Here is a 23,142-nt window from a genome sequence, read left to right on the forward strand (position 1 = left end):
CAACCTTTATTTACAAGCCTAAAGAGGCCACCAACCCAACTAAAATGGGACTATTAAGCCTTCGGTCGCCCCTTTACATGCTGTACAAGGCATGAACATGCCAACAGACACGGACAGATATAAGCATTACATCAAGCACCTTGTTTAGAAGTTTGTCCGTGACATTCTCCCCCACTTATCCCTTCAACGTCCTCGTCGAAGCTTTTGTGAACACTGCAACTCTTCGCCTTTGCTGAATCTTCAATCTTCTGCTTCAGCTGCAATGCGCCTCCTGGCTCCCAGCTGCTCTCCGCTGCTGTTTTTGAGTAGTCGAACCTTTGATCCGCCATGCTGCTTTAACTCGCCAATGACTCTGACTCTAGTGTGGGGTTGGCTGAGTTGTGTTGATCCTTGTTGATTCCTGCGGATCTCCCAGATGAAGGAAAAAGACCATCCTTACTGCGCCAGTCTCTCAGAAATTTCACATGCTGCTTGAACTGGGTAGATGCTTGTTGGAGCTTTAACGAGCATCGTCTCGCAAACTTCTGAAGCTTTGGGTCCTTCCTCCACAAAATCTGCTCATTGACTCTTCTTTCAGTTAGTTGTCACATCCAAGTAGGTTCGCATCACTTCCGCTTTCGATTGGCATTTCGTTGGGAAATGAAGCGGACAATCTACTCTCAGTAGCACTGATCACCGTTGGTGAGGATTTGACAACTATTGTCTTCCATTATCTTCGAAGGGTCTTTGAACTTGTGCAGAGCTCCTCTGCTGGATAGATAAGAGAACTGGGGTACTCGATTTCGCCCATTCTCTTAAGAGTTGAGAAGGCAAAGGTTACTTGACTTCGCCCGCCTCCTCGAGGTTGTACTTCATGCATCGAGCTGGTTACTGGCCTTCGCCTACTCTTTGCTCACACTTCTGAAGCACTTGAAGTGTTTGCACTCCTTGCGTTGAGTTAGTTACTATGATTCACCTTCTCAAAGCCATTGAACTTCTGGAATGCAGGAAGTTTCCACCCCAACTTGGAGTAATTCTCTGATAGATGAGGTCGCCTCTGGGATTGTACCGTCTTCTCCATCAACCCTGCCGCCTACTCCACTGAGTAGCAAAGGTACAGCACCGCGTACTGCCTGCTTCGTTCCATGGTTGTGCACTCTTGCATGACCCGAAGTCCTTCACTTACGGCTATCTTGATGAGAAACTTGTTGACACCGGTCTTACGAAGTTTCTTGGCCTCTGCCCTTCAGCCTTGTCTCGGTACTTGGAGATTGCCTCTGCATGCTCCACCTCCTCGGCCCCTTTCACGACCAAGCGCTCTCCCTCCATGAGAGCAAGGGATCAATGACTTGCACGGAAGTCCCGCCTCTGCGGTACCATGGCGCTGCCATGCCCATGGCACTACTATCCGTCACCTCGCCTCTGAATCCCTTTTCTTCACAATCAGTAGAAATGTCTCCGTGGCACTCCTCTGAGTCCACCTCCATTCTGACTGATGCTTGATTTTGGGTAGCTAAGTCCCTCTGGACTCGTCGTCGCTTCCTCGCCCCTTTCGACCTCCTGCTTCAACACATCTGTGTTCTCCAAGCAGTCTGTTTGGTCGATGGAAAGACAGACTGCAACTCCCATGCATGGCCTCTGCCATCACATTGTAGGGTTTGCACCGATTCTGTTCTCCTTAGCTTCCTTGGTAGCAACGTTCGCTTACTCGACCTTGTCCTCTGACTTGTCGGGCTCCCTTAAGCGAATATGAGCTCTGGAGCAGTCCAACTCTCCAGCTGCTTCGATCATACCTCTGCATGATCAAGTCCCTCCCATGGAACTCACTGGTACTTGCATTCGAACTTTTCCCTTGGTGGAACCCAGCCCCCATATGCTGATGACCAAGGTTTTCATCCGATGCAAAATTCGGTGCACGCCCGGAAGACCTGCCTCTGCGGTACCATGGCCTTCACTCCTTGAATCCATAGCCCTTCTTGCCGTCGTGTTGTTCACCAAAGCGGAGCTCCCAGTAGCTCCCGATCATACCTCCATATGATTTCATCCCTCACGGGACAATGTCGTGTGTGTCGCATTGCCACGAACTGTTCCACCACGATCCGCTGCACCATGTCGCCTCCTGGTGACATCTCCATTGCATTCTGATCCTTGTGGAATAAACTCGAATTGTGAACCCTCCATGTGTGGCCTCTGCCAATACATCGCAGGGTCTCCTTCATCTTCGATTTTGTTCGCTCCTTTGGCAATCGACCTTCATCCACCCACTCTTGGGTCACACCTAGATGAAGCACCGCTCTAGGACAGTCCGTCGCCTAGTAGCTCCCGAAGTCCACCGACTTCACTGTAATTTGTGCACCATTGTCTGGATCCTGGGCCTCTGCCCCTACCAGCACAATCTCCGCTGCGCACCGCTTCCTTCATAGCAACTCGAATGGCAACACTGTGGCATATTCTTCAAGAGTACCCGCCTCTGCGTCCTCTTGCCCCGTGCTAAGGCCTTCTGAACCCAACTTCGCCTCCGCAAATTGAGTCGCCTTAGTTCCTCCATCAAACGCTTCTCCGAGATAAGGTGCATGTGCCCCGAAGCTCCCTTCGTCTTTGGCACCATGCAAGATGAGTCCGCTCCGTCAGAATGAAGGACCCATGGAACAACATGATCCTACTATTGCCCCTGCAAGAGTTCATGTCCTTGACCTCTGTCTAAGGAAAGCACTGTGCCTCTGCTCCATGTTCCAACTTCTCTGCTGGCTCCCTTTATGCGGCTTGGGAACTTCGCCAAGTTACACCCAAGTTGCTCCGCTCCTCGTTTTCGCATTGAGTCGATGGTGGCCCGCGCTCCCACCATTCCACGGGTCAGCCCTCCCTTGAGTCCGATCTCCACATCGACTCCAAGTGTGCCTTTATTTAAGTTGCTTCAGGTCGCTCCCCCACTTAATCTCGCAATGCATCCACCAATGCATTCCCTCGAGCGAGATCATGCGACGACTCCTCGCCGCTTGCTCAGTCCATCGAGCTTCGTGGAGTTGTTGTTTGTTGAGGTACTCCTCCTCAACTTGTGAGGTCTGTCTCACATGATTCTCCCTCTGGAGAGCCGGGACTTACCCCTCCTGGATAACTGTCCCATTTGAGCAACATCTCTCTTCGTTTCGGAGATCACCATCCCCTTGGACTACTCTGATCTGCTGAACAAACTGTGCATTGTTCTGCCTCCTGCAAACGCACTTGCTAGATTGCGACTCCCCGTCAATACAGCCACCGCTGCACCCCTCAAGGCCAAGCAACATGCTGAACTCGTTGCACACTTCAGCCTCCTACGGACATATCCTTCACATGCCGAAGAGAAAGTTTCAATGCTCCATGGCGCCGAGTCTCGGTCGCCTTGGGATGGCCACGAACATTCCATCGTCCGCATACAAGCCCATGCATGAGTACCAAATTCTTCGAGTTAGCAATTCCCCTCACCTCTATGAGCTTTGCATAACTCTTTTGGTCGTTGAGCAACTCATTCCACCTTGCATGGTCTCATTCTTGCCAAGCGCCTCGCTTGCCTAGAGCACCATCAAGTATAGTTGTCAACGTTGAGCCGTAGCTCAAACTCAGCCATCCCAACCTTTGTGCGCTCCAAATTCTTCCAAGCTTGCCTGTTCTCGTGGTGCCTCTTGCGCGAAGGGTTGGCCATTCCTCTGAATGTCAATCTCAGATGCCCGCTCCTCTGAGCAACTCTTTTCCCTACATCTCCATGCCCGTTTTCCCTCAAACGGTCGCGCGTGTGCTGACTGCCCTCAACGCAGCCCCGCTAGGTCCCCCACGTTTGCATGTCAAGTGTTTCTATGAGTGCTTGTCCCGCTCTGATACCATATGACACGGACTTAGTTGGGTTTGCCTAAGTCGTGCGGCACCCTTGCGTGTCCGTCCGCAAAGGTCAGCCTCCCCGAAGACTCCCATTGTCCCTTAGGACCAACAAAAGAGAGAACGGGCAAGAGAGAATGCCTCAATCGGGATCCACAAGCAAACATCTCCGAAAAACACTTCATAGACAATGCAAATTACAAACAGACATTACAAGCTCTGAACAGTGGCACAACAAAGGGTAAAATGGTCCATTACAGACCGAAAATCTCTCACACGTGTCCACATGACACAACCTTTATTTACAAGCCTAAAGAGGCCACCAACCCAACTAAAATGGGACTATTAAGCCTTCGGCCGCCCCTTTACATGCTGTACAAGGCATGAACATGCCAACAGACACGGACAGATATAAGCATTACATCAAGCACCTTGTTTAGAAGTTTGTCCGTGACAGAGCGGTACACCCAGGTGCACCGAGCTACAGTGTACTAGTTCATTATACTACTACTACTACTACAGTGTACTAGTGCATTATACTACTACTATAGCACTGCTACAGTATATTGCTACAGTGTACTAGTGCACTGCTACAGTCGGACCGGTAAATACCGCCCGTACATGGCAGTATGATTCGGTATGACAGACCTTGGTCTATACAACATGTTAGACTCATGTTCAGCTTGATATAATGTGTTGATATAATATACCATGATACTGCATCTAAGAAGGACTATCAGAAATATGCAATATATTGATATTAAGATATATCAGAAATATGCAATATGTTGATATTACTTCAGTATAGTCAATGTATTGCGTAAGTCCCATATAATTAAATACCAACTAGTACAGTGATATGGTTCAATATTTGAGTCCCCAATCATGCTAACATGCTCATACCACGAAATTTAAAACATTTGCTAATTGTATTGTCAAAACCAAAGATACTAAATATCACACATATTCTTGTGGAACTGTTTAAAGGAAAGTAATATGCACATATGTCCCTTCTCCAAGCAACTACGAAGTAGTTTGAACTTTGAAGTCTAAAAGAAAATCATGGGAGGTTTGTAGTACATGATTCTATAATTCAACATACTCTACTGAGTTTTAGTAAATCTTAATTGGAGTGGAATGCGAACAAAGAGCTTGTATGAATCAATATTCTTATGGAACTATTTAACGGATAGTCATATGTGCATATACCCTTTCTCCAAGCAACTACAAAGTAGTTTGAAGTCTGAAAGAAAATCATAAGGTTTTAAGTTGGAGGTTGTATGAATCAACATACTCCACTGAAGCTTTAGAAAATCTTAACTGGACAGGAATGCAAACAAAAAACATGTATGTACCAGAATAGTAGCAGATTTATGTGGAAAACTGATCACAAAAGAAAAAATACGACATAAAGGATATAAATTAATATAAAATATTAAAGTATATGCATTGTGGTTACAATATCTCACAAATCTGCTGCAATATTTTTGATGCAGTCTCTGAGCGAGACCACTATTGCATGTCTTCCAATGTCCTCCACCTTTGTCAAATTCTTTGATGCATGCACAATGGTCTCTTTGGACTCCTCTGAGAACCTTTCTTGAATATATCTATGTGTCTACCCTAGGCTGGATGACTCTTAGTATATAATATAAAATAATATATATAAGAGTAATAATCAGAATCCACATGAATACAAGTCTTTCCATATAGATGGGTCAATCAATCTATAAATGACTTGATTGATCCACTTGTATGATCATAAAATAGCAGGATTCAATTACCCTATAAATCGATCCAGCCAATCAATCCACATGCTTAGATATCTCAGCGAAGCATGCCTGATTAGGCTTATTGATTGAGTCAATATGTCCATCTTGCTCCATATACCCTGAAGGGTGTCGACATCTATTTTAGCATGAGATAGACTAGCAACACATGATGGATCAACAATTTATTTTGACCCTTGGAAAGAGCATAAATGCATATTTTCTGTAGTTTAATTTTTTAGAGGGTTATAAGAGATTACTGACTTCAGATGATAAAATTTTGTTTATATGATAAAAGACTTTATCCCAAGGAATACATTAATTTATAAAAATTTGAAATCTCATAAAGTTCAAAATTTTGAGTAAAAATAGATAACAAAGAGGATGAAGATTGCAAGCAATTGGATTTAAGAGTTCATTAGGCTTTAGGTATAGCCAATAGGACACTACCATGATAGATATATAAGAAAAGTAATTAAGAAAGGAGTGACACATAAATAGTGATAAGAAAGGGGCACTAGAAGCCAAAGGAAGGGGAAAAAAGAGGGGGGAGGAAACAAAGCAGTAAAAGAAGCAACTAGCAAATGTAGGTGGTTAAGGAACAGAAAACAAACATTAGAGTTCATGATATGTCATATGGGCAGGAAAATGTGTTCACATTACATATCATGTTTTTTTATTACAGGATGCCAGCAACTCTCTAACACAAGGATTGAAATTCCAAATGAAGGAATTGCAATACTTTTCTAGCATTGCACGGGCCCATGCCAACTAGCATAGGCCAAAACATGATACAGCCAGGTTTCAGCATCACTGGCATAGCTTAGCATGATGCACACCTCTACCTTTCTGGCAAGATGTGACAACCTGATCACAAGAATAGCTGGTTTCGATGCCAATTTAGATATTCTATAAGTGATATTAAAAAAATTATGTATCTTGTGAAGTTATCAACCCATAATCATGCAAAATACACATTTTACTTTAAGGTGAATCAGCAAACTTAGATTATTCGAATGTTATTTGATATTATTTGACAATACTTCTGTTTGTGATCCACATATACAGCTTAACAGAAAGTAACTGACCTACTGCTTAATCCAGAATCTTTAGTTCATGTTGATAATGACTAACAAGTTCAACTTGTTGCTAGCTATTTATCAGTTATAATACCCTTCATATTTGATGGCTAGCTTGCTTGTCTCCAAAAGATAGAAAACTGATTTATGACATCCAAACTCAAGTGATTTTGATAAAAGACATCTGATACTATGCAGAGTCAGAAAATCGACGCATGTCTATGAAAAATATATAGTACCTTCTTTAAACAAAATGCTAGACAGTTCAACAAGGTGACGGATTAAGAAGATGTAAACCATGTGATGCAAAAATACACTTTTTATTTGCACAACATAAAAATATAAAGGTGAAGGTTTTTGCTCAATCAAGATAAGTGGACACAATCTCATAGCATAAATTCTCTCTCTCAAAAGAAAGCATGTACCTAAAATCTCCATGTGATCCATTCCAAGCGAAGTTATTCCACAAACAACAGGCTCCTTTACCTAAAATTTTACTGAAAGAATCAATAATCTACAGAGAGAATAAAATATTCCAAGATAAAAAATATCATAGAAAGAATATTACGTTGCTGAAATCCCAAACTGAAATTTATAAGTGGTTCTTGTCAACCTGTATGCGTTGGGATGCACAAAGTTTGATCATGGACAAGCTTCTCAAGTGAATAACACTAATAAGTGTGACGATGTTATCCATGGCAAAGTAGGGATACATATACTTTAATTAATTTCAAGAATTCCTACCTTAATTCTCACTAACTAGTGTGCCTACTAACGGATTCTAGTCAATTAACAAATGTTTACAAGTTTCATATTGATAGGGAATCTACCGTCAGCCGGTATGTGGTTGCCATATGAAATCCAAGTCACCCTCCACCCATTTACCTACGTGGACGAAGATTTAAAGCAGGAAAACACAAACTTTTTTCTCATTCATTATGACAATGAAGACAATCACAAACTTCTTTATCACCCTTTAAGATATAAAAGCATATTCCGAACCAAGGAGCATGACTTGAGCGTCGGAGGGACCGGGTCAGGAAACCTCTCTCTAATTCAATCTTCGTGCAGGTGACACCTTAGGAGCATGACATCTCCACCTCAAAGACACTTCAAATAATCCTACATACATAGGTTCGGGCCTTCTTCTGATACCAAAATATGAGGGGAAAATATTGTTGATATCCTAGTCTGCCTGACGTGGTTCAGACCCGTGTACGTAGGATTATCCGAAGTATCTCCGAGATGAAAATGTCATGCTCCTAAGGTGCCACCTACACGAAGGCTAAAGTCGAGAGAAGTTTCCCGACTCGGTCCCTCCAACGCTCAAGTTAGTAATTCGAAGTCCCCAAATATGGATTTAAGTAATTCGAAAAAATAAAAGCTTTCCCCCTCTTTGAAATATGTCTTTATACCTTATAGGATGAGAAAGAAGCTTGGGATTGCCTTCCTTATCATAAAAAAAAAAGATAAGGAAGCTTGTGATTGTCTTCCTTGTCATAATGAATAACAAGGAAGCTTGTGTTTTTCTGCTTTGAATCTTCATCCACGTGGGTAGATGGGTGGAAGGTGATTTGGATCTCACGTGGCAACCATATGTTGACTAACGGTAGATTCTCTATCATTTGTCTCCCCCCGAAGGCGTGCTTCGAGACTCTCACGAGAGGGGTTCAAAATGTGTCGTTTAGTTCATCCAGCATGGGAGTGTTCGGAATCTCATCTCGCGGGTCAGGTTTTCCCAATTCAGGTGTCTCGGACACGTTGGGGAAAAAATAATTAGATAAGTCATGCTTATTCGACCAATACATGATTAGAAAAAAAGATAATATGGCAATATGAATATACAAGAGATATGATTGTAACCAACATTAAATAACACAAGTTCGATAAATACCACATTTGTTGAGTCAAATCTTCCCCCAAGACCTACTTCAATAATTGCAACATCAACCTACAATCAAACAGGTCATCAGCTAAGTGATTAAAACATGCAATCTACTTTTATGTGAGTCACTCCACTTAATTCAATATTGAATACATACATGTCAATCATATAAAGCAGGAATGTTTAGTAATTATGACCCAAAAACATTTTAGGTACAGAGCCTTCATAACAAACAAATAAGCTTTGTTAGATCAGCCACTTGAAATTTGTTACTTGTATTAGGGATGATGACCACAACTCTTTTAGTAATAATAAGGATATTCTGAATGTCTACACTCAGTATTAGAAACTTATGATCAAATCCTTGTTATACTAATGAGAAAAGGTATACATGGCTTGAACTACATTACCAGTCCTGTTACCTTGGATGAGATTCACAAAGCTAGGTGTTCTCCAGGCTTGGATCAAAGCCCAGGTCCCAGTGGACTCATCTTAGAATTTTATAGAAAATACTAGAATATCATCTCATCTAAGTTTGGATTATGAGTTAGTAGGTAATTTGTTGCAAACAATTCCAGAGCTCTACAGTAAAAGTAGTAACAATGCTAATACTAGAATATCCACCGGTCATAAGTCCTGACATTCAAATTAACAATAGATAGGTATTTGAATTTTTATTGCAACAGAAATGTTACTTCAAATTTTCTAGATGACCAACTGAACAAAATATACAAACATATATTTCTTCTTTGTCCATACAATGCTTTATGTCATGCATATTACCATCTAGTCTCAGAAGAACATTGGCAATTCTGACCTTTTCAGATACAAATATCTTAAATGCCAACACAGTTAGGAACTGAAATAATGGAGGCATCGGCAAATCCTCATCCACACTCTCCTGCAAAAAGAATTACCCTTAATATGAATTTTTCGCACCTCATTTAATGTGGTCTCCATATTATCAAACGAGGGTTAAAAGGTTCCTAAATTTAAAATGTAGTTATATAAATATATTGATAGCAAACATTGATTGATTCTCTGTTTGAATGTTGTACGGCAGTTTTTTAAACCATGCACTCCTACTAATCCCAAGGAAGATCACACAAGTAAGATTCCCAGTTAAATGTTCAGTGTAATATGAATTACCACATAAACTCTTCAGCAAAACGTTAAATAAGGATTTTGTAACCATAGATATAAATACCATTTACACTTACACTTATTCTCAGAACTTGATGGCTTCATGAGCACACATAATGCATTCATAGCTGTAAAGGAAAGTAAAATTGGAAGGTTGAATTAAAACTTTATTTTAAGAAAGCCCTTATTAAGATCTTGGAGGATTTCATCTTGTAAAACCTCATTCTAGAGGTTTTAAAGATCAATATATCCAGTAGACAAATGTGTGTCCTTCATCAAGGATGTGACCATATGTACGAGCAGCTGCAAAAATTGATTTAGATCTATGAGAGGGATAAGATATGCAGGATTTTCTTCTATTCCCACTCTTCATATTATTATCATGAATGTGTATATCAATGTGATCAACCACGCTAAGAATGTAGGCACGTCAAGTGGATTAATCTTGATAACATCAGTTAGAAATGGCAAATTAAGCCCAAATTGAACCTAGCCAAATCAGGGAAATTTTTTTTATGGGCTTGGCATCCAGGAAAACCCATATGCTATAAGTTCAGATAGTTCAATATGGAACTTCGCCAACCTAAATGCAAAATAAAGTAATTCTAATAGGATCTAACACTTGTCTCAACCAAACCCCATAGCAATTTCTCCCTAACCCCTCTCCTGACTCTTTAACATGTCTCAATCATTGTCTTTTCTCCTCTTCCTCGACCCATTTCTCTCTCCCTCTCCCTCTTTGACCAGGAAGAGCTAAAGAAGCTAAGCATCACAAACAGAGTGGAAGTGGTGGGCAGCAATCCAGGTGGTAGTGCAATCAAGCAAGCCTTTTCTCCATGTTCCTTTCTCTCCCACCTCTTCCTCTCACACTCTCCCTTCTCTTCCACCTCCCTCCTCTTCCACACACTCTCTGTCTCTCTGTACAATTAAACAGATTATCGATTCCCATAGCCTGGACAAAGCAAGCACAGTGAAAAATACCTTTTTTTCAATTGAGGAACGAGGAAGAGACAAGTTGGTGAGCTAGGATGAGGGGTTGGTTGAGGAATGGTAAACCTTTACCTTCTGCACCCTATTGCCAATACTTACATCAGTAGAGACATTCTCCTATGTTACAGATGACACACCTCCGGGGGGTTGTTGAAGTATATCTAGAATCTCCAATAGCTTTAAAAGAAAGGACCTGTGTGATTAAAAGATAGAGTAAAAGATATATTTTTTCCAAAATTAAAAACTTATATACTCCTGGAACACCCCCATATTTACACCTTGTCTGCATCCATTGGATTTGTCATTGCTTTGAGATACATTAAGGTCTTTGATTGGTGATTATTAAGACCTATAGGAACAAATTTATGAAGAAATACTATGAATTTTTTATTTAGAAAATTAATCTAAAGCATAATCAAATTGTTGTATTTGTAAATGCGATATCAAAATAGCATATAATAATACAAAATTTTCTTCATACATGTTAGATTGAATGATTGAGATCTCACATCTTAAATCAAATTTGATTTTGGATAACCATGCAATAAGAGAATACCAATCTAAATCAAGTTTGGTTTTAGATACCAGTTGGTGCACACTCCAACTGATATTTGCTAACTCTAAAGATCATGTACTGGATATGATCCACCATTGGTTGGATATTATTTTTCACTATTTTTACTGGTTGGTAACTAGGTGGGTTACAATCACCCACAAGCTGTACGATACTGGATTACATTGTGTAATGCTGAATAAAGATGTCTCAAACTGTAAGAAGGGATGATTTTTCACCAGAACTTATCCAGTTTAGATGGGGTTGGCATTGTAACAGTTTCATAGAAAAACTTCAGAAGGATACTTCAACCTTTAGACCCGACATCATGTGCAATTATAATATGTACAAAATTTTCTATTAAGAGTATATTCATAAGTAGAATCTCTAACTGAATAAGTAAATTCTAGACCAAAGTATCAATCCAAAAATTAACAAAGGGGCACTGAAATGGAAGATCAACATCATCAAATATGACAAAGTTTACCTAAAGTTCATATAAACAAAAATTGGCCATTCTCCTTGTTTAATCATCTAGAGTAAGTTTTCATTCCACTATCACATATATCTCTTCAGGATTCAATGAACTTTTACTAGTATCAAGATTATTGTTAAGGTGAATAGTTTGTTCCTTGTAAATTCTATCAAGGTTGGGTACATAATGGAAAAATGAATAATACATAAACACACCTTCAATAGGTTCCAACAATCCCAAAAGTAATACAAAAACTTATCTTCGGAGATATCTAACCTGCAAAATTATATTAATTGATAAGCATCAAATAGAACAGAAATCTAAAACATCTAAGGGTGAAATTACTAATACAAAACATTCAGTGATCTTCTTTCATCAAGCACCATGAGATTCAATATTCTGGAATTTAAAATCAAAGAAAACTGAAACAAGAAGAATTCTGTATAATCCAAATTTTACACTAGCAGATTGAATTGTCAATTAAGAAGAACAATCTTTGTGGAGAACACTGACATTAAAGGCATAAGGATATCATGTATGATTATGAAATAGAAAGCTAGTGCCCAAAAGTAACAAGAACACTGCTAATAATATTAAGAAATTATGACAAAAAGTTTTATAACATTATAAATCGTGGTTTGTCTTACCGGTCCGTACCGATATACCGACCAGCTATTGGTACAGTATGTACCGAGCTATAACAAGTTATATTGAGCGTACCAACTCATGATACATGGAGGGCGTACCAATACACCACTTATACCGGTCTCCTATTGGACTGGTACGTACCACCCATACCAAGCAATATGATGGACCTTATTATAAACATGGTCAATCAAAAAGAAGCATACTTATGTTAAAACTTACCCATTAATTCGAAATCTTTCTCTGACATCCATTAGATGAGGAGATGTGAATAGTCCCGTTCGGAAACCACATTCACGTAAAATAGCTTCACAAAATGTGCATGTTGAACCCTGAAATTTTCATCCCATAAAAAAAGAGCACCATGGGCATCTCGTTTAATTTTGCTACAGAACAGAATTATGATCAAGACATAAATATAAAATAATAGAAGATAATCTGCAACCTGTAAGCTCTTGGGTAATAGGAAAATAAAATCAAACAGTCAATTGTGAATAAAGGCATGAAAACAGATTACCTCAAGATAAACCATTAATGTATAGAATGCTCACAAGTTACTTAGAATTGAAAGAAACATCCTTGTTGTATACAGACCAATAGTAACAAAATAAAATATCAAATAACTCAAAAAGAAAACAACTTGATCATTTAATATTTGTTATTGACAGCACAGAGTGAAAGCTGACACATAAACTAAATAGGTTTCTGTTCAACCATAATTACATACGCCAATCTGGTACTAGTTTTGATAAGTCACCTGATTGGTGTCGTGCCAAAATGCTGAATGGTTTCTGAAATATATCCCACCTAATATCACTGGAAAAAGATAATGAAAAGGAAGATATGCCAAGTCTGGTTTCATACCAAGCGCACCATTCGATAAGGTTACGTTACCAAGTTACCATCAAAGAAGGTAATTGGTATTTGGTACCTAACTGCACCAAACAGTAAGCTTACCATCTATTACTGGTATTGGAACTATTTTGAACTTTTTTAGACTATTTTAATATGGGATCTTCGAGGAAGCTATCAACAGTCCCCTTTCCTTCGGTCAACAAAGTTAGCAGCTCCTCAACAGCCCCTCTTTGGAGATTCACTTCTCTTTCTCATCCATCTATGCTTTTGCCGTAGTCACCTCCTCTGCCTCTGCACAACCTTTGAATCTGGTTCCCCTTCCCCACATTACTGCCACCTCCTTGTATTGCCGCAGCCTCCTTCAGTATGCATCACTGCCTCCTTGTAGTATGTGTCCTCCCCTATCTCCTCTTCCTCCTTTCGCCTTCTCATTCACAAGAAGAATTGTTTGATTTGATATAGACCAGTTCAGAATCTTAGTTCCTTCTATTAGTTGTGTTTTAGATGCTTGAGTATTCCAAAACTCAGAACAGTTTGTGGCTAGTGTTAAAAGAGTAAAGTTCACCAGCCAATCTGATTTCAGTCAATTAATTGGCCTTTAGTAAGATGTCATTGGAAAATGTCCAGAATCAATCAAAGTCAACTGGCATTAAGCCATTAGCCAACTTTGACTAATTTAGCAGATTCAGATTGATAGCCTAAAAGAAAAAAGAGGTGCAGAGAGGAACACAAGGGGAAGAGATGGGAGAAGATAAACAAAAGACAAGTTATAATTATTATGATTCTGAAACAAAAAAAAGAGATGCTATTTCATTTTCTTGCAAACATAATATATGTTGTCTACAACTACTATTGCAAACTCGCAATATCCACCGTCATATGCAATAAAAAGAAAGAACAGAGAGGCAAGATAAGGATTATTAATCACTTGCGGAATAGGAATTCTATCACAAAGAAAGAAAATATCACAGGATTTAGAATAAATCACAAGTATCTTTTTATATATCTTCTTGTATTAACCCAACATTTCATTTCATGGTAATTAGTAGAGCATTAGAGCCATAATATGGCTTTTCATTATTTTTTAAACTAAAATAAATATTTACTCTAGTAATATATCTGTACAGTATATTTATTATTTATTTATAAATAAGGAATTGTTCTCCATTATTTATCATTGCTATTTTACGTACAATATTTTATCTTTTGTCATATAGTTTTAGATGAAGATATCTTTTGCAATATAAAGATATAGAACTCTACAACAACAACAACTACTATTACAACAACACCAATGCTGGTCCCGAGCCCATATTAAAAAAGGTGAAGGGTTGTGTTGGATCATTGACAACCAACGTAAGACTATATTAGATCTAATGAAAAAAGATGATGAACTCTAAGCATAAAATATTTTTATTTACTATAGTTTAATTTTTTATTTTATTTTTCTTTTAAAAAAATCACCAACCAAATTCTGCCGATTCCTAGCTATTACCAATCACATATTGATCTTGTGAACTATGCTTGAGAGGTGCATCTTATAAAAAGCCAGATGACATAAGTTTAATGACAGATGAATCATTGAATTCATTAACAAAATGCTTGCCCAGTACCCCCTTGCAAAATCAGATTGAGAATGTTCAATCCTCTCTTTATTCTATACATCTTCGAGGCTTTTGTCTTAAGCAAGGGGCAAGAAAGGCAAAATTTTGAGGAAATGTTGATCAATTTAGGATAGTCTCCTCATCCTGATTTGGAAAGATTTGACTTGGGGGCTCTTTCATGGTGTTAATAGAGAACCATAAAAAATGCCGAACTACCATCAAGTGGTTTACTTCAAGGTTCGCAATATCGTACCGTACCGGTATTTCGACCTGGGCTCGGTACCGGTACGGTACGGTGTACCGAGCGGTACACCTGAGTGTACCGAGTACTGTAGCACTGCTCGTACCGGACGGTAACCATCGGTCCGCGTACCGAAAACCTGTCGGACCGGTACGTACCGCTCGTACCGGGCGGTACGGCTCGGTACTGAATTAAACTATGAGATTTTTTTTTTGTTGGAATTCTCTTTGTGAGCAAGAAACTTTTATCACCTTTCTTTCACTTTATGTTCCTCTACCCTTTCTTATCTCTTTTCTGCTTAATTTTACTTACAAAATAAATTGTCAGTTCTCTGCCCTTGTGCCAACAGAAAGAGACAATATATTTCAGAGGACACAGGTTCAATTGTGGCATTGATAAACTCATACAAATAACTTCTTTGAAAAGGCCTGAACCTATTTGGCTCTATAACCATGCCAGCTAGTAGCTAGTACAATATATCTTGTGATATTCAACTAACATACCAAATATTTAATTCTTAAATATAGTAAGAAACATGGTTCTTAATCTCGTACCATACTGATGTAGCAAGCTTTGCTAGGTATGTTACGGTACGGCATACCAAGCGGTATGCCTAAAATAGGCATAAAATCCTTCAAAAACATCTAAAAATAGAAAGAACAAAAAAAAAAAGATTAGGATAGGGTAATTAAGTTAGAAATAAATATACATTTAGTATAGTTTTAACAAAACTAATGTAAATTAGGTAAAAATAATGCCACATATCTTTTTTGGGCTTTGAGTAGCCTTGTGCAAGGTTCGTAATTTCGATTCGTTCCGGATCGTTCTTCCTCTTAATCCTCCCGAATTAGCCTCCTAAATTTAGTTCAATTCACAAATCATTGTTTTGTTGAGTTTAGGAGAGTGAAAAATATGAGAATAAGAGAGAATATGAAAAAAAATGAGTTTAAAAGAGTTTAAGAGAGTATAAGAGTGAAATGGATTGAAATAAGGGGGAGGAAAAGGTTTAAAAACCCTTGAGGTGGACTCCAACGGTCAAATTGACTGTTGGAGTATTGTTACCATTCGGTAATGGTCAATTTCGATCGTTACCACCCGGTACAACCCCGTATCGCCTGATATGGGGCCAGATGCCAGATACCACCCGGTAGCGGGCGGTCCGCGTGTCGATCTACTAGCAGATCGGTACGTACCATACAGTATTGTAAACCCACTGAGAAATCTATTTTGTTCTTGATACATGGAGATTGATTAAGATTAATTCTTGTGAGAGTTCATATTTTCCAAGATCATCTAAAATTTGCATGTTGATCTTCTATTGATGAACAAAATAGCTATAAAATTTGTAATATTGTGTTTGATGTCATTTGTATTGTGCATCATAGCATAGTCATATGAATCAAGCATCATGACATTACTAGTGAATTATGCTAATTTCATCTCACATCTCTATTAAAAGTTCTTCTTGTATACTTTTCCAAAGGCAATGGACAGGAAACTAGCTAAAATTAAAGAAATACCCTAAACACAGTCATGCATATACACCCGAGAAGCATGACCAAAAGATGAGAACAAAATACAATCAAAACTCCCGATGGGATCATCACGTGTTGACAGTGATTTCAATAGGCGCTCGGGCGAGGCGAGGCGAGGCCCGAGTGCCTCGCTTCATGTCCGGGCGTCTCGTTTCAAAGAGGCACTCGCCCGAGCCCAGGCACCGGGCGCTTCGAGCAAGTGCCTGGGTTAAACCAAGCAACCGAACCAGATTTTTAGGTCTGGTTGGTCTCTGGTGCTTTAGTTGGTTTAATCGAACCAATTAAATCATCGATATCAGGCTCCCTCTCACAATTTCCCCAACTTCCCCAACCTTAACACTCATGATTTTGCCACTGAGATTTCTTCTCTGCTGCCACTGCCACTATCGCTATTGTCGCTACTCGCCGCTGCCACAATCGCTGCTCGCCGCTGCTGTTGCCGCTCCCGCTCCTACTCCTGTTGTCGCTCGCCGCTGCCACAATCGTTGCTTGCTTACTGCTCGCCGCTGTCACAATCGCTGCTGTCGCCATTCCCGCTGTCGCTCGCCACTCCCGCTGTCGTTGCCTCAGCAGCCTCAATCTTTTCACACTCTTCTCACTATACTGTTAACAGTATATTAACAGTATACTGCTAAATGTATACTAATAATAGTATTTTTTATTTATTAGATTAATAATATATTATTTTAATTTTAATACTATTAATTTTTTATTTATTTAATAGTATATTTTTATTTAAAAAATAAAAAATATATACTATTATGATTTATTTATTATAATTTTGTACCTGATTTTCTTAATTTAATAACATATTTTTTATTTAAATAATTATATTTATTAATTATATTATATATTTTTATATTTTAGCGCCTCGCTTCGTTCGAGCGAACGCCTAGTGCCTCGGGCGTTTTCGGACCTTGGTGTCTAACGCTTTTTAAATCACTGCATGTTGAACAGTATGCTTCTGATCTTCAATTTCTTTTAACAAGGACATGTGTGAAGTGCATTATGTTTTGAAATACCAACTGCATAAAAATTTGTATTGAGGAGAAAGATAAATCTCTGATAAATCCATCACATCTATCGAATATCAAAAAGGTGATAGTACGAAGAGATGGAAAGAGCACATTGAGTTGACAGTGTCTGAAACCAATCTAACTAAATAATCGAAGGATATAAGCTACCAACTCTAGAAGAGAGAAGTAGCAGCTCATTAGATTAATCAATGACATTAGCTAGGATATCAGATTAAAGACCCCAAAGAGAAAGCCATGATAAAATACCTCATGGATATCCATATTCATCCTGCACAACACTAACATAGATTGTTGAATTCTTGGATGATGGTGTTGGCTGCTATCTAGCTAGGTATTATGCTAAAAATAATCATCCATTCCATTCCCAATAGTGATTCTGCAAGAGAAGGCAAATGATTTCTCCAAGGCAAAGGTGGAAAAGGAAAAAGTTTCGCACAGTAGTTATTCCAAAATGGTTTATGACATTTAAAGCAAGAAAATCAATTTCATCCAATTTGGCTTGTACCCTCTGATGTTTACCAATCCACCCCGAACCGAGACGTGGACCACATCCATTTCAGGTTGCCTGGTCTGACCAACTTAAAAAAGCTTTAATAGGGTAAATTAGGGTTTATGTTTGCAAGCCCTCTTCTTTGTACGTGTGGAGAACGCGACCCCTTTTCTCCATATACACACAAAACATTGTCGCTCGTTGCTTTGATGACTATCATGCACCATCATCCTTGAAAATGCTTCCTCCTATTCTCCTCCTTTTCCTCATCTTCCTCCACTGTCTCCTGTTCTTCCTTCCTCTCCCTCCTTCCTCCTCTACAGTCTCCTTTTCTTCTTCTTCTTCCTCCACTGTCTCCTCTTTAGTGTCTTCCTCTTCCTCCTTCCTCCTTTTCCTCCACCACTGCCTCTTCTTCCTTCCTCTTCCTCCACAGCCTCCTCTTCTTCCTTCCACTTTGTACATACCGACATACTATGTCGGTACACCATTACTGGTATGGCATGTACTGGTCCAGCTAGAAACCAGCACATACCTGTGTATTGCGAAATTGCAATTCTTAATTTGAAGTATCTAAACTGCATGATTCAGCTCGAATGGTTTACGAAGACCTGCAAAAAGGTTTCTGTAGGTCAAATCAATGGTTGAAGGGATTACACTTGACCTTTAGTCCAGGAGTCAATCATTTTTAAAGATAAAGATATGAAAATTTGAATATGATTCTTTTTGCACAAATCAGTGAATTAAAAACTGATCAGACCAGTCTACAGCGACCACTATTTCAGTCCAACCAGAAAGCAGGATGCAGACCAAGCAAAATCGCTCGGTCTGGTCTGAAGCAGGGGTTAGTGACTGGTAACCCTACCAAACCAAGCTTACCGCCTGGTTTTAGTGATTATACCCATGGGGTGCCAGGCAGTAATCACACCACTTGTTGCCCATATCCCTTTTTTAAATTTTTTATAGTCTTTTGATGGCAGCATTCCACTTTTTCCTCTCTCTGCTCTACTATCTGTCTCATCTCTTCGCCCTGATGCCTCACCAGCATCCTCACTGCTGCCCACACCACCATCATTGGTTACTCTCCAGTATTACTCCTCAGTCGCTTCTCCTCACAGCCTCCTCTGCATTCTCTTCCTCTTCCACTTCCTCCTTCCTCCTCTCCTCCCTCTCCATCTCTCCTCTTCTTTCCCTCTTTCTATTTGGTCTATACCAATCAGTATGTTGGAATACCCTGTGTCAGTACACCAGCATGTACCAAACCCATACTCATCTGGCTAAAAACTGACACAGGTCTTGGACCAAAACTTCAAACCCTGGTACAAATACACAACAAATAGGACTAAGAAAACAAAAGAAAAAAAGTACAGACTAAATACTAAATAGTACATATAAATGTTGCCCTTTGGAAATTCCAACAAATAACTCTACCTTTTTAAAAATACAGCAGTAACCTGCACAAACATACTGCCAAATCTTTTCCTCTAAGACAGTGATTGCCGATGTTGCTAAGTCGCAATATTGATCAAGTTAGGCTATTGAAGATGGTATGGATCATGGGTTCATGTATCCATCCATAGTGCATGAGCTGCACATACAAGTCTTATCAACTACCACATGTTTACTACATGTCCTTGGATTAGTAGGTAGAATTCCAACCATATCAAGTTTCAAATAGCCTAGTAATGTCAGATTCCTCTTTGGACCCTTGGAAGATGAGTGCATCATCTACAGATTAGCAAGATGAGACATTGGAAGTACAAGGATTACAACCCAATCCTTCTGACAAAGCATGATAATGTAATTGATTTCCAAACAGACATATATTGAAGAAACTGCACATGGACCTATATATGACCAGAAACTCAAAAGTGTATCATACCACTGTGTTCCTCCAACACCACAAGATACAAAAAAAAAACAATATAATTCAGTGGACAGTGGCGAGAAGCATCAAGTTGTCATCCAAAGCTTGTGTTTAAGTGAATTTGTCAAGTTAAAGTACATGGTAGAGTAGAAACAATGATGATATATAAAGAATTAAAATAAAAGATAGGATACAAAGAACAAGAATTAAGGGGCAAAAGCATTACCTTTCCTTTAGTTCCTCCTATGTGGATAATCTTAAGTTCCGGTAAGCTTTTCTCCACACCTATTATCTGTTAGAAAAACAAAGTGAATATTTGCAAGGAAAAGCAAAAGAAAACATGAAAGACGAATTTAAAAGATATGAAGGAACAAAGCATGGTTCGCTTTATCAATCCATACCAATGTACCAACCGGCCATCGGTATGATACGTACCAACATATCGACACATATGGTTCGCCTTATCAGTCCGTACCAATTGTCGGTACAGTACGAACCAAGTCGTACCGAACACACCGACATATGATACATGGGGTATATTGATGTACTGCCCATATTGATCCCCTATCAAATCGGTATATACTGCTTGTATTGAACGATACACCCTAGTATGACGAACCTTGTTGACACATGGTACGGTGGGGCATATCGACAGACTGATATGTACCACCTATACTGGTCTCCTATTGGACCAGTACGTACCGCCCAGACCGGGTGGTATACCATAGTATAACAAACCTTGGAACAAAGGACAATCATATCTAGCATATCATAATGACAAATTTAGCAACACAAGAGTATTAAAATTTATCAACAAGAAAACCAATTATTCATCTATAAAGAAATGCATGAAGCTAAAATGTTAATCTAGTCAAGGTTCATTTATATCTACAATATCCTTTCTTGCAAGATGTCCTTGAACCATAAGAAAGATAAAACATTGAATGTCAACTATTGGATAATTCTAAAAAAAATAATTATAAAAAATGAACACCAAATGCAATCACAAATGGGATTACCTTTAAATAATTAAATATCAAATCCAACTTCTTATCCCTCTTTGGTGGTTCTCCACGTTTGCGACCACTAATTAGGGAGGAAAGGGCCCTCATAGCAGCCTCATATGAAGAAGAAAGAACTAAATCAGGTGTCTTTCCCGAAATAACACCGTTGCTTTCCATCTCTGCAAATAAATAAGAGAAGGTTAATCTCAACTCAGGAACCAAATAGACATCATCAAATTCAAGTGAATTTTAAAATTAGATTAACATGGAAAATTTCTGATTTTGGCCATCTAAGTTGAAATCTGCCAATGATTTAAATACAAACCAACAAAGAAAACTCATAACCAAGAACATATCGTAGAAAGATATACAGACAAAAGCCAACAACATTTTTTGTCACAACTTTCTTCAGAAAATAATTCCTTTACGCTTAGTAGACATGGCCAACCGATAAAAGATGGATCCCATGGACCAAATCACAAAATAATGAAATACATATGTGCCCTAAAATATTGGCATTAAATGTGAATAAATGTTGCAACAAGAACATCAAATGGTTTATCTTCTAGATACGTCTAGATCTGCCAGAAGAGAGACATAGATAATAGGATTTTCCAAAGAGTTCAGATGACTCAAGAAATTACACTAAAAGCTTCCAGCAAATGGCTTACTCGGATAAATCAATACATCTACTAGGAGAATCATGCCTTTAATTTATTCACTTCTAAAGCCTAGTCTCTCTGCCAAATCTTTATTTGCTTTCCTTTAGTCCTTGCAAGTAATTCATCATCTCAAATATAGGTGGTTGCCTTTGAAAGATCACCGGGTGCTCGGGCGCTCACTTAGGAACTCGGGCCAAGTGAAGCTTGAGCACCCAAGTCCAAACGGGCACCTTCAATCAAGCATGTGCTTGGACCAAATCAACATGGGTCGAGCCGGCCATAAGTCAGGTGTCTTTTGGCGTTTTGGCCTAGCACCTCGGGTGTTTTGGTATCCTTGGGTCTTTTAGTATCCAAGGTTCTAAATACCATACCGTATCGGTGTACCGATCAATCATCGGTACAGTATATACCGAGTTGCACCAAACATACCAACACACGGTACACTAAGGTGTACGGATATACTGCCCATACCAGTCCTCTATCGAACAGGTATGTACCGCCCGTACCGAACAATATGGTACGGTATTGCAAACCATGTTAGTATCTAGCACCTTTGACTACCTTGGTTTGTCTATCATTATAACATAATACACATTTACTTTGTGTTGAGTTCATAAAACACCTTAGTTTTCTTCATGTTATACAGGGATGTCAACAAAATACACATTTACTTTGTGTTGAGTTCATAAAACACCTTAGTTTTCTTCACTTTGTTGCTGTCCAACATTAAATATGGATTATTATTAAGTATACTCATGGTCAACTAAGTTAGATGTAGTCACAGATCTGTGTGGGCTGTCAAATACTTCAGAAAAGATTAAATTAATTATGTCATTTACAATGGCAGTGCATATGATTCCACCACATAGACTGATTTGAATTATATGAAAACTAAGACAAGTATGGGAAGGTTGAGTGTAGCTGCAAAATCCCCGTTATTGATTGATGCACTGGGCATGGGAACATAAGAAAACCAATCATACCAATTTGCATGCCCACGACTTGGATTCATAGGTATTAGATATGGAAGATAAGAACAGTAGGATTGCTTGGATCAATTATTGATAGAGAAAATAGTTTAAAATTTGAAGAATTAAAAATCATATAAAATAGTAAATATGTATTTTGTAAGATATCTACAACAGCAAGTTGTAATGTCCCAACTATTTGGGATCAAAATTTTATAAGATATCTATCTTTCCCCAAAAAAAAGAAATATAAAAATAATAATACATAAAGAATAATGTTAGAAAAATGATGACAAAACAACGATTTAAATCATGGTATTGATCGAAAATATTTGATCCAAAATCCAGACAGGTCCCCAGACGTACACTCTAGTACCATTGATGTCCTATAACTCTTATAGTAATGGCTGTATTGGAAACTGCCTTATGGTCACACACAATTTTATTCGACCAATGAGTACGAAACCATATATGCTAGGCAAGAATTAATGGAAGCAATCTTAATAATGGATCAG

At 38.9% G+C, this 23,142-nt stretch overlaps 1 protein-coding gene across 4 annotated transcripts in view; it reads right to left on the bottom strand.

Moving 5' to 3' along the window:
* LOC103988553 (folylpolyglutamate synthase) overlaps window positions 1–23,142 on the bottom strand; it is a 34,695-nt gene that overhangs the window by 10,472 nt on the left and 1,081 nt on the right. For 3 of the 4 annotated variants that reach the window (XR_671961.3, XM_065091969.1, XM_009407121.3), the window contains 7 exons: window positions 21,013–21,176; window positions 20,220–20,285; window positions 12,590–12,699; window positions 11,938–11,998; window positions 9,379–9,462; window positions 8,571–8,627; window positions 7,102–7,162 (listed from right to left, as the gene is read on the bottom strand). Coding sequence is in view for 3 of the 4 variants with exons in the window: in XM_065091969.1 (XP_064948041.1) it covers window positions 7,102–7,162; window positions 8,571–8,627; window positions 9,379–9,462; window positions 11,938–11,998; window positions 12,590–12,699; window positions 20,220–20,285; window positions 21,013–21,176 (603 nt within the window). In the remaining variant the exon portion in view is untranslated. The remainder of the gene's footprint in view (window positions 1–7,101; window positions 7,163–8,570; window positions 8,628–9,378; window positions 9,463–11,937; window positions 11,999–12,589; window positions 12,700–20,219; window positions 20,286–21,012; window positions 21,177–23,142) is intronic. The other variant, XM_018828872.2, reaches the window with a different exon arrangement.

The sequence above is a fragment of the Musa acuminata genome, chromosome BXJ2-1 (genome assembly GCF_036884655.1).
Source record: "Musa acuminata AAA Group cultivar baxijiao chromosome BXJ2-1, Cavendish_Baxijiao_AAA, whole genome shotgun sequence".
Lineage (NCBI taxonomy): Eukaryota > Viridiplantae > Streptophyta > Magnoliopsida > Zingiberales > Musaceae > Musa > Musa acuminata.